At 45.9% G+C, this 11,438-nt stretch overlaps 2 protein-coding genes across 2 annotated transcripts; both read left to right on the top strand.

Annotated features, from left to right (window-relative positions):
- Positions 1 to 973: 973 nt before the first annotated feature.
- Positions 974 to 9,993, top strand: LOC121431018. The gene is made up of 2 exons (XM_041628483.1): positions 974 to 1,296; positions 9,168 to 9,993. The coding sequence occupies exon 2, from the start codon at positions 9,169 to 9,171 to the stop codon at positions 9,991 to 9,993; it is 825 nt and encodes a 274-aa protein (XP_041484417.1). The 5' UTR covers positions 974 to 1,296; position 9,168.
- Positions 9,994 to 10,183: 190 nt separating this feature from the next.
- Positions 10,184 to 10,933, top strand: LOC121431028 (putative deoxyribonuclease TATDN2). Its single transcript, XM_041628494.1, has one exon. The coding sequence runs from the start codon at positions 10,184 to 10,186 to the stop codon at positions 10,931 to 10,933; it is 750 nt and encodes a 249-aa protein (XP_041484428.1).
- The last annotated feature ends 505 nt before the right edge of the window (positions 10,934 to 11,438 follow it).

The raw sequence follows: 11,438 nt of genomic DNA on the forward strand, positions 1-11,438 counted from the left end.
AATACAAAAAATTATCTTCTATTGGTATTGACCTAAACGATAAATAAAGCTTTCTATTATTACAGTAATTGCAGTATACATACGTCAGCAGATTTTTCAACAATTTTTTTAAATGTTTGTTATGAATGCATGCAATCACACAAGCAACACTCAACGATAATGGCCCGAAGACCGGTTTACATTAGGCCATGGTTTTTACTCTGTGCTAAAATATGGGAAAGCCAAAAAGCTCAGAATTCTGTTCTTTGTTTTTATTTTGTTCACATTTCTCTTTCACCATGCTATAAATGACATGAAAACTAGGACATCTATTATTCTCAGACAGTTATGAATGGTTTGAGCGAACATTTTGTGTCACAATATTTTCATTGGCTGCATGTCCATAGTTAATCCACAATTTTATACCAGGGTTTAAATCAACCCGAGTTAAAATCATGGGGGATGGTCCACTATTATTTGGGTCAACGAACGTCACTCCCAAGAAGTAGAGCACACGATATAAATTCTGGATATTGAATTCACTCCAGAGAATTTATGTCAACCTTGGAGAAAAAAAGTTACTATGGGCATGTATTGTCCATAATCATGATTATGATCATAGTAATAGCCCATCGATTTTATGGCATATTGTTCAAAAATCGCCACAACTATGCCATAAAGTCTCCGGGTTCTATTGTGAAGTGAAAGGCATGCAGAAGCCTAGCTCCATTATCAAGAAGTGTATCATCCACTTACCTGTGTTCGGGACAATTCATCAACCGGCCTTGGTCAGAAGGCACAGGTTGTCTGTGGCAAAAGCATCAAGGTAATGAGCTGTCAACTGGTCTGGATAAGTAGTATCATGCCTGTGTTTCTCCACGTCTGGACCCAGACGGCTTTGACCCCCATAACCATGGAGCTATTACATAGATATCTCTATGCCATAACCATGGAAAAATAGGCATCAGCCTTATCATGCATGTCATGAATATTGAAGTATAAACAGTATTCGAATATATAGTGACGCCTGGAAATACCCGGCGAGGTAATAAAACACCACCCAATACAAACACATAGCTCCCCGTTCACCTCAATCTATGGGCATTACGCACGGCGCACGTGCGCCGCTTCCCCCCCAAAATCAACCCCCGACGATCGACGAGTGTCAAGGTTAACCAGTGAGAGTTCTGTGTCTGGAGACTGAAGGTCAAGCCAAGTACGTGTTCAGCCGCAACAAACAGGACCTCTAGACTTTCGCTGGACACCACGTACTACCGAGGGATATTATACACCTTGGAGCTCAGGGGCATTTATTCAGTAAGTGCCTCAATCATACTTAATTAATACATTAATGGCGCTGTCCGAGCAGCTCCAGCATTTTGGTGATCAAATGTTAAACACTGCTCACCATTTTGAACCCGTTTAAGGAACACGTTTTCTGCACGGGATACCGGATAGAATTAAAACTTGTGTTAGGAACTTAGGAGTTAGGTAGGGTCTAATATAAATACGGTACGTTAGTAGTAGGCCAATAATAATTAGTTTGTGTACGTATTAAATAGTTATTGCTGTCACTGGCTAGGTATAGGGCGTAAATTGCTTAAACTAGCTATTTATCTAAACGCAAAACATTCCGCCCTAACGTAGCTGCCGCCATTACGTGTGGCTGCCTTTGTCTTTTGTGAATAGCCTATTGAATTCGGGCGTGACTCACATGACTCGAATTTCGCGCCAGCGGTAAAAAACGCGGCTCGAATGATAATTGTTGCCAATTTACAATTGGAGGCATTGTATAAATCTGTTATATAAATTTTCCCTTTCTCATATTGGCATCCTTTTAAATAAAATTTAATATTGGTCGAGTAATTTAAATATAACTTTCCCTTACTGTTCTCTATAAGTAAATATAAAAGGAAAACCTGTAGTTTAAATTCCTTATGCTTATTTAGGTTCTCTGCTATCACAGGCGGTTTCATTTAGCATTTAATGTAGATTTAATTGTTCTCTTTTTGCAATTAAATTTTGTGACCCGATTATTGTTTCCATTTCATGATATTTGCTCTTATTTTTGGAATCAATATTGTTTCCTGATACTTCTAAATCGGAAACATTGGCAGTGGTAAAGATCAATTTATCACACTGCACCAGAAAGATTACAATAAATAAGTTGATGAATGATAGATAGGAAATTTGCAATTAATTATTGTTATTTTGTCATTCTCTACTTTAGGAAATAATTGCAGATAATTGTTAATTGGAGAATCCGCTCTATTGTCACCAATTATTTGATGTTCACTTCATAACTTGCAAATAATTGATAATATAATTGGATGTAATTTTCTATTTGTATTTGCAATAGTTGAATGAGTGCTTACAGCTTCAATTTGCAAATGATTGATTAACTGTTAAATTGCAAATCATTTGAATTTGCGATTGGTTTACTGAATTAAGTGGATAAATTTTAAATGATTATTGCTGAATGTAATTGATGTATTTCTCCACTATTTTCTAGCGAATATTCATCAATTGTCTTTGAATTAATTTTATTTGCGGATTTTAATTTCAATTTTCTTCGCAATGGATAAGATCCGTATTAATTCTTGTGATAGGGATGACTTGTTACGAGTACCAGGCATTGGCTCCGCCACTGCCGATCGCATTCTTGCGTTACGCGAAGCTACCGAAAACATCACTCCCGAATTATTAGCTTCGGTCCCGCATATTCGTAACTTAAACGAAGTGATAGATGCTTTTGATTTTACACCTGCTGGTGCAGATGCACTCGCGCATATTTCACCGGTGCCTCAGGCACGGAGGAGAACTCCTCCACCGCCTATTGCCCCGTATCCTTATGATCGTTTTCCGGCACCAGGACATCCTAGGGCTGCATCCCTCCCGATAAGACTCTCTGACTCTACTGTGTCATATGGTCAGCAGGGACAATCCCTACCACTTGACATCGGTAGACCTCAAGCTACTAGGCCCATTGCGACACCACGGGCCACAGTAGCTAAACAATTACAGGGTGCTCAGCAAGGAGCCTCCACACCCCAGAGGAATAAGGTTGAACAGCCCTTAATGGGAGAGGGGGGAAGGCAAACCCAGGGCGTGCCGAGAGATCATCTTGAAACAATCCCCGATTGCGGGGTACAACCGCACATCAGTGGCGATCCCAACGAGCGCCATCGCGCTGGCTCCATGGACGAGCTACAGCATATGTATGGCGAGCCAAGTGGTCCCATGGACGAGCCACTGCATTCATATGGCGAGCCAATTGGTCCATCTGCCTTCCAGACTGTAAAACAGTCTCGCCTTCCAAGGGAGCACTCCATCCAGGAGGCTTCACATCTTTTGAGAGAGTTACTTTCTCTGTTTCAGATGGAAGTGCCCCCAAGGCAGCTGAAAGAGGATCAATTTAATGGGTCGTTTCCCCGAAGACCAAGGGATGATCTCTATTATGATCGATGTACTCATATTCGTGATCGATATCTCCCTGACGATCGTGATTGTTATCATACTCGTCAGACTTATGATCGGACCCCAACTCATGCTCTAAGGGATGATGATTTTTATCCCAATCAGGGTGGAAACCAGAGGGGATATTCAGCATCAGTAAAGGTGTCGCCGCCACCTGTTCGCCGGCTCTCACCACTGCCTCATCCCGAACTGAATCAGCCTCCTAAGCCGGCTCCTAGGTCCAATCAATTTAAGCTGGGTTCTGGACCTACCCGACAGAAGAATGTCTCTTCCGTTACAGTTCCAAAGTTCAACCAGCCAGAGCCAAGGCCTTCACCCAAACTTCGGGGCCATAGTTCAAACCGGCCCGAGATAGTTCCCCCCACCATTTCCTCAGGAAATTCAGGAATGCCTCCCAAGCCCGCTCCCAGGACATATTTACCTAGAACAATTGTTTTTAATGGTTCAGGGAGCTGGCACGCATTTTTTGCCAAGTTTACATCATTTGCCAATGATAGTAATTGGGGATGAACAACATAGGCAAAACCACTGTGTTGGGCATTAGATGGGAAAGCCAGCGAGTACTACGCCTCACTGATTAGACGTGAACCGGCCATAAGCTACTATGATGTAGTTCTGAAGTTGGAGAAACGATTTGCTCCACAGGAACTTCCGGAAGTCGCCCAGGTGCATTTTAATTATGCAAGGCAAACTTCCGAAGAATCATGTGTAGAGTGGGCCGAGCGACTACAGGCTTTAGCATCTCAGGCATTCCCCAATCTGCCCGATAGTTACGTGCAGAAGCAGCTTGTGCTGCGCTTCTGTCAGGGATCGACTGATCGCGAAGCAGGGCAGCACACACTAAATCATCAACCCTAAATCTTGATGATGCCTTACGAGTTTCCCGAATGTTCCAGCATGCCAGACAGGCCATGCAAGGCAAACCTCGGAAGGACATCAGACAGTTATCTACCTGTGTAGACCCCTTTGAGAAGAAAGTGCGGAAGATGGAAATACCTGTCCCATCTTCACTTACTTCTCACTGTTCCGATCTTAGCCTCGAAACTCGAGTCTCCCAACTAGAACAGAAATTTGATTCGTTTCAGAACTCTGTCAAGGGGCAGCTAGACTCAGTCGAAGCAAAGGTGGGAACACTTCACTCTATGGTGCAAGGGCTCATCACAACCCTTCAAATGAGGAGTGATCTTCCTAAACCCAGATCGTCCCCAGGAAGGACGTCCCCGGCCAGAGGAAAACTGAGGTCACCTGGCCCAGACAATCCTTGCTTCAAATGTGGCAAATCCGGCCATTTTAAACGGGACTGTCCAGAAGTTGAACCAGTGAAGACGGTTTCATTTGTTGGTGACGAACCGGGAAACGAGTTGGGATCGGAGGAACAAGCCCGACCCCGATCCACATAGCCCAGGGCACTAATCAGACTTCTTTGCAGGTCCCTGCACTAATCGAGAAAGATGAAGTGCCCCCATTCCCTGCCTTATCCAAACAGACTGAGGCAACAGTTGAATGTTACTCGGTAGTGTGCCCCACCTCTACTTCATCTACTCTTGCTTCCTCAGCAAGGGTATCTGGAGAGCCGTGGAGTAATACTGGTGCAGACTCCCGAGAACCTCCTCAGTTGCAGCCTACCATGGTAGAAAGGAAGGGGCAGCCTACATCTAGCATAACCTGCCCATGGGTGCTACCTCCATGGCCCCCACCAGCCAAACCAGAATCTGATCACAGTCCCCATGAGATGCGAACTACGGAACCTGCCACCATGGATGACTATCCAGAAGATGTCATCGTTTGTCAGCTCAAGACATCTTCAATGTTTAGTATCGAAGTCCAAATAGGTGGCAAGCAGATAAATGCAGTTGTGGATACGGCTGCAGAAGTCACTATCCTGTCGGATCGGGTTTACCAAACTCTTAGTCCCAGGCCGCCAGTTATTAAACATGTTATTTTAAACACGGCAGGCCGTGACATGCAAATGGGCGGTTTGGTTGTCGGTCCGATAGTCATTAAAATCGGAGAATATTCACTCACTGAAGTAGTCTATATCGCTCCTATCGAAGATGATATGCTACTTGGGGTTGATCTCCTACACAAATACAGTGCCACCATCAACATCCCTAGAGCAACATTGTCATTTCAAGGCAAGGACATCCCAATGATTTGGGGAAGAAATGAACGCGTTTCCATTGCCCAAGTACTGGTAAAGCAGTGTGTGACCCTTCCTCCCAGGTCTGTGAAGAAGGTAATCTGCACACTAGACAAAGCTTTGGAGCAGTTCATCATTGAACCACATTTCGACCTTCCTGGACTGATTCCCCGCTCGTATCATGAAACAGCAGGAGCCATTGATCTTTATGCACTGAACCCCTACTGACCGAAACCTAAGTTGGAAACAAGGCATGGTAGTTGGGGAAGCCTTAGAAGCTACCGCCATTAAACCAGGCTTGGATCCGCCAAACGAGGGCAGGATGCATGCGCATGACTCCGCGTTGTCATCACAAACCAAGGTCAGTAAGCAAGTGCGGGGTGTCGGTTTGCCTTCGCCGACTCCAATCCCTGCTCACTTACAGGGCCTCTGGGAGCAGTCCATCGAACACCTTACCCAAGATCAACAAGAAATTCTAAGGGAATTACTGTTAGAATTTGAAGGGGTCTTTGCCAGAGATGAATTTGACCTAGGGAATTTCACTGAGATAGAACATGACATTAACACGGGGGACGCCGCGCCAATCAAACAAAGAATGAGGCGCACCCCCATGAACTTTGTGCAAGAGGAACGAAGTCACCTCAACAAAATGCTTACAGCTGGGGTAATACAACCATCTGTATCGGCATGGGCATCTCCTCCTGTCCTAGTTAGAAAGCGGGACGGGGGAGTAAGGTGGTGCATTGACTACCGACGGTTAAATGATGTAACCAAAAAAGATGTATACCCCTTGCCATGCATGGAGGAATGCTTGGACACCCTTTCCGGGAATATATGGTTCTCGAAACTGGATGCCAACTCTGCCTACTGGCAGATAAGACTCAAGAAAGAAGATCGGGAAAAAACGGCCTTTATCACAAGACACGGCCTGTATGAGTTTGTACGCATGGGCTTTGGCCTCTGTAACGCCCCGGCAACTTTCTCGAGAGTGATGAATCTAGTCCTCAGGGGTTTAAACTGGGACATTGCCCTGGCATTCCTAGACGACGTTGTGGTGCTTGGAGCCTCTTTCATTGATCATGTTAAGAATCTCAGACAAGTATTGGAGCGCTTTCGAGATCACAAACTCAAGCTCAAGCCAAAGAAATGTTCTCTTTTCCAACAACGTGTCGAGTTCTTGGGCAGAGAAGTGGATAGACAGGGACTCCACCTCAAAGACGATCACATTAAAGCTGTGGTCAATTGGCCAACACCCACTAGCTCTAAAGAGGTAGAGCAATTCCTAGGGCTCGTCAATTACCACAGAACCTTCCTGAAGGACTTTGCAGACACCGTAAGACCTCTTTATGGTCTTACTGGCAAGCAGTCTTTCCAATGGAAACCAGAACACCAGGATGCCTTTGACAATATCCGGCAACTGATGACGTCTGCCCCAGTTCTTGCCCTACCAAACTCGACTGACCATTTCATTTTGGATACTGATGCGTCTGGCACAGCAATCGGAGCTGAGCTCCTTCAGGTCCAGAGTGGACAAGAGCGTGTCATTGCGTATGGAAGCCTATCTTTATCTCCAGAACAACGGAGATATTGTGTCACCCGTCGTGAACTGCTCGCTGTTGTTAGATTCACACGTCAGTACCGCCATTATCTCCTTGGAAAACCATTTACGGTTAGAACAGACCATGGAAGCCTTACATGGCTACTCAACTTTAAGGAGCCCCAGGGCCAGCTGGCACGGTGGCTTGAGGAACTGGGACAATATGACATGAAAGTGGAGCACAGACCCGGCAGGAAGCATCAGAATGCGGATGCTCTTTCCAGAGTCCCTGACGAGTTCCTCTGTGAAAATTATCGTCTTGGGGGTCTCCCAGAATCCTTGCCTTGTGGTGGATGCTCCTACTGTCAAAAAGCCCATCAGAACTGGTCGCACTTCGTAGCCACTGTGGATGATGTTATCTCACTAGCTACAAAGTCGAAGCAAATCTCCGAAATCACTTTGAGTCTCCCTGAAGACTTAGACTACAATGTTACCCACGTGGATATCCTTTCCACTGTAGGGGAGCCTATCATATTCGTCAGTGGGGTAACAGTGGAGGACCCTAGGGTTGACGATGATGATGGGCCTCCTGTTAACAATAGTGAGGAGAATCTCACATCCAAGAACGCTTGCAAAGGGAGCAAGAGACCGACGATCAGCTAAATCACTTACGAAAGTGGCTGGTATCCAATGAGGAACCAGATGAAGGTACCCTCATGTTATGGGATCAAGGTGGAAAATTTCTCTGGGTGAACCGGGATTTGTTTCATATGAAAGATGGCCTTATCTGGAGGAAGGATGAAGCCAATGACCTGTTAGTGGTACCACATTCTTTACGGAATGAAGTGATCAAGCTTAACCATGACCTTCCATCCGCTGGCCATGCTGGGATAAACCGGACCTACAGTAAAATAAGGTCCCGGTACTTTTGGTACGGAATGTCCCGTGACGTACAAAACTACATTACAGCTTGTGCTACATGTAACAAGAACAAAAAACCTGTGAGGTATGGGAGACATCCCATGAAGAACTATCATGCCGGAGCCCCAATGGAACGTGTACACCTTGACTTTATTGGGCCCCTGCCGAAAACCTCGCAAGGTAATGAGCACATTCTTGTAATGGTCGACCAATTCACGAAATGGGTCGAATGTATCCCCTTGCCATCCCAAACAGCAGAAACTACTGCCCATGCAGCCGTACGAGAGTTCTTTTGTCGTTTTGGTTGCCCTCTACAGATCTTTACCGATCAAGGTAGAAACTTTGAGAGCCGACTTTTTGTCAGCGTGTGTGAGGCTTTACAGATTCATAAAACCAGAACCACACCTTACCGGCCATCTGCTAACGGACAAGTTGAGCGGTTTAACCGAACTCTCATGCAGGCTATAAGGTGTTATATTGGGAAATCTCAAAGCCAATGGGATAAGTTTATCTTTCAAATAGCAGGGGCTATCCGATCCACCGTGAACAGAAGCACAGGCTTCACCCCAAACATGCTCATGCTTGGCCGGGAGACTAACCAGCCAGCAGATCTGATCTTCCCTCTTCCGTCCGCAGCAGAATCAGGCTCAAAGGAGGAGTATGTTTCCCAGCTGACACAGACTCTTACCCGAGCCCATGAAACTGCTAGGACTAAGCTCCGGGCGACCCAAGAGCGCATGAAGAGAGATTACGATGTCAGAGTTTATTGTCGTGAATTCCAAGAGGGGGACAGAGTTTACTTACTTGACACGGCCACTCAAAAAGGGAAGACAAAGAAACTGTGTCCTCCCTGGAAGGGCCCGGCGACCATAATTAAAAAAACTCTCTCCCTACCTCTATCGAATCTCATACCGGAACTCAACGTTCGTTGTAAATCATGACAGGTTAAAGAAATGTACTAACAAGTAAACAAATTTATAAAAATAAACAAATTAAAACCGGACAATGGGATCTGACGACTAATCATAATGGGGGAAATAATGAATAATTTAGAAGTGTTTCCATTCCCTAAATGATTAACGCAACAGTGTTATTGATCTTCTATCCACACAGGATGGATCCCATCATCGATCTCTTTCCCCCTAGTCCATTGTCCAGGGAATTTGAGGGTGAGGTGAGCGGGGAAGAAACCGAACCTTACACTAACACTATAGAAACCGAACCTTACACTAACACTAATCCTGTCAAGATGGAGATAGAATCTGAAACACCTCACACAGTAGGTAGAGGTAGAGGCATAGCAAAATACGAACTGGCTTTCCTGACTGAGCCGGTGGTAGGGAAAAACACAGTAGGTAGAGGTAGGGGACTCGCAAAATACAAACCGGCTCCTCTAATTGAGCCTGTGGTAGGGAGGGATGCAGGCAAAGGTGCCTTGCTTCCTGGCTCCAGCCATTCGCCCTTCCGGAACCCCATTCAACATGAAGAGGCTAAAAAGGGGACAAAACGACCGTCCACCTTCGGGGGCGACCAACGTTCAAAGAAGCACAGGTCAGTTTGCCCAATTGTAGGTTGTGGGCATGCGTCCCCCAAACTAAGGTGGCATGTTTATTACCACCTTCCCAATTTCTTCCGCCCTCAGGAAGAGCATACCGGCCCAGGGTGGTCGAAAACACTCTCAAAGCGGGCCAAGGCTTTGCACATGGTGGCAAACTTCCTTACAGGCGTTGACAATATCGAAGGACTTATAGACTATACAAACAAAAACTGGCACTCTGTCGAGAGCCCTCTCAGCGAAACCGACAAGGTAGAAATGGGCTTGCTGCAGGAGAAAGAGGGTTGGGAACAGGTAGTTCCCACCCTTCAGCCGATCAACTCCCCCGGCTATCCTTGCGCATTGGCGGCCCTTGGTGTTCCTGTGGGACAAACTCTCTCTTGAACAGAGAGGGGCTATTAATCAACTAGAACTAGAGCCCGGACTCCAGAAACCGGCTCCCATTCCAGCCATACATGTTCAAGGGTCGAATGTGACAGAAAAGGTTCCACCCGAGGTATCAGGGTTTGACTCCCATTTCCATCCCGACAGGCTAAATGAACTATCTTCAGGTGTCCAAGATGTGAGCAAATCGATGCTCCCAGGCCGTGAACCGGACCACTATGTTCCAATAACTGGCGGGGTTCTTAATTACTGTGACCCTTTGAACTTCTCCCATCCAGAATTTGAAGAACAGGTCCTGGGCCGAATAATTGATTCCAATTGGAAATTGGCCATCGGAATCCATCCGAAACAGGCGGCAGAGTACACGCAAGGCCAATGGGAGTGCTTCCTAAAGCTCCTGTCCAATCCCCGGGTGTCGGCCATCAGTGAAGTTGGTTTCGATTTCACGGTGAAAAAACATCTTTGGCGACACCAAGAGGAGCTCATGGACCGGATCCTATCTCTAGGGACCCTAGGGCGCATCTTAGTGATGCACTTGCGAGGGGCTGATGACGACAAGTACAGTAAGGTCGTGAACCGGCTGGCATTGCGACGTCTAAAGAGGAAGTGCCTCCCTCACCAACGGGTGCACTTGCACTGCTTTACCAGTGACGTCAGTATGGTCCATGCCTGGAACGAAGCTTTTCCTCACTGCTATTTTGGTATCACGGGTAAGGTCCGTTCGTTCAACGAGGACCAACTCGCAGCACTGAGGGAAATTCCCCTGAACCGTCTTTTACTAGAGACGGACTCCCCTCACCTCAAGTTGCATCCTGGGTGTACCTATAACACCCCGTACTATCTTGGGGACGTGGGATATTACGTCGCCAGGGCACGCGGAGTGCCCCTCGCAGAAATAATCGGGGCTACTTACACAAACGCACAGCGTTTGTACTGTTGAAGTAGCTTTAGGGTAACATGAATGAGTATCCATCTCAGTAAATCCTGAGTAGGAACTCATTATTGTAAATATTGTAAATAGAGAAGTAGTTAAAGTTGTTTTTGTTGAAAATTCAGGATTACGTTTCATTGTTTTGGTTGTGGTTTGTTTTATATTGTTTGTTTTCCTTAATTCTAAACACTGACAAATTCAAAACACAAAGATTGGCAATTTCAACATAAATGATTTCAAAATATTTGCCAATCTATAGGGCCGGGGGGTGTGAAGTATAAACAGTATTCGAATATATAGTGACGCCTGGAAATACCCGGCGAGGTAATAAAACACCACAATACAAACAAACATAGTCCCCGTTCACCTCAATCTTGGGCATTACGCACGGCGCACGTGCGCCGCTTCCCCCCAAAATCAACCCCCGACGATCGACGAGTGTCAAGGTTAACCAGTGAGAGTTCTGTGTCTGGAGACTGAAGGTCAAGCCAAGTACGTGTTCAGCCGCAACAAA

Source organism: Lytechinus variegatus, chromosome 1, assembly GCF_018143015.1.
Source record: "Lytechinus variegatus isolate NC3 chromosome 1, Lvar_3.0, whole genome shotgun sequence".
NCBI lineage: Eukaryota > Metazoa > Echinodermata > Echinoidea > Temnopleuroida > Toxopneustidae > Lytechinus > Lytechinus variegatus.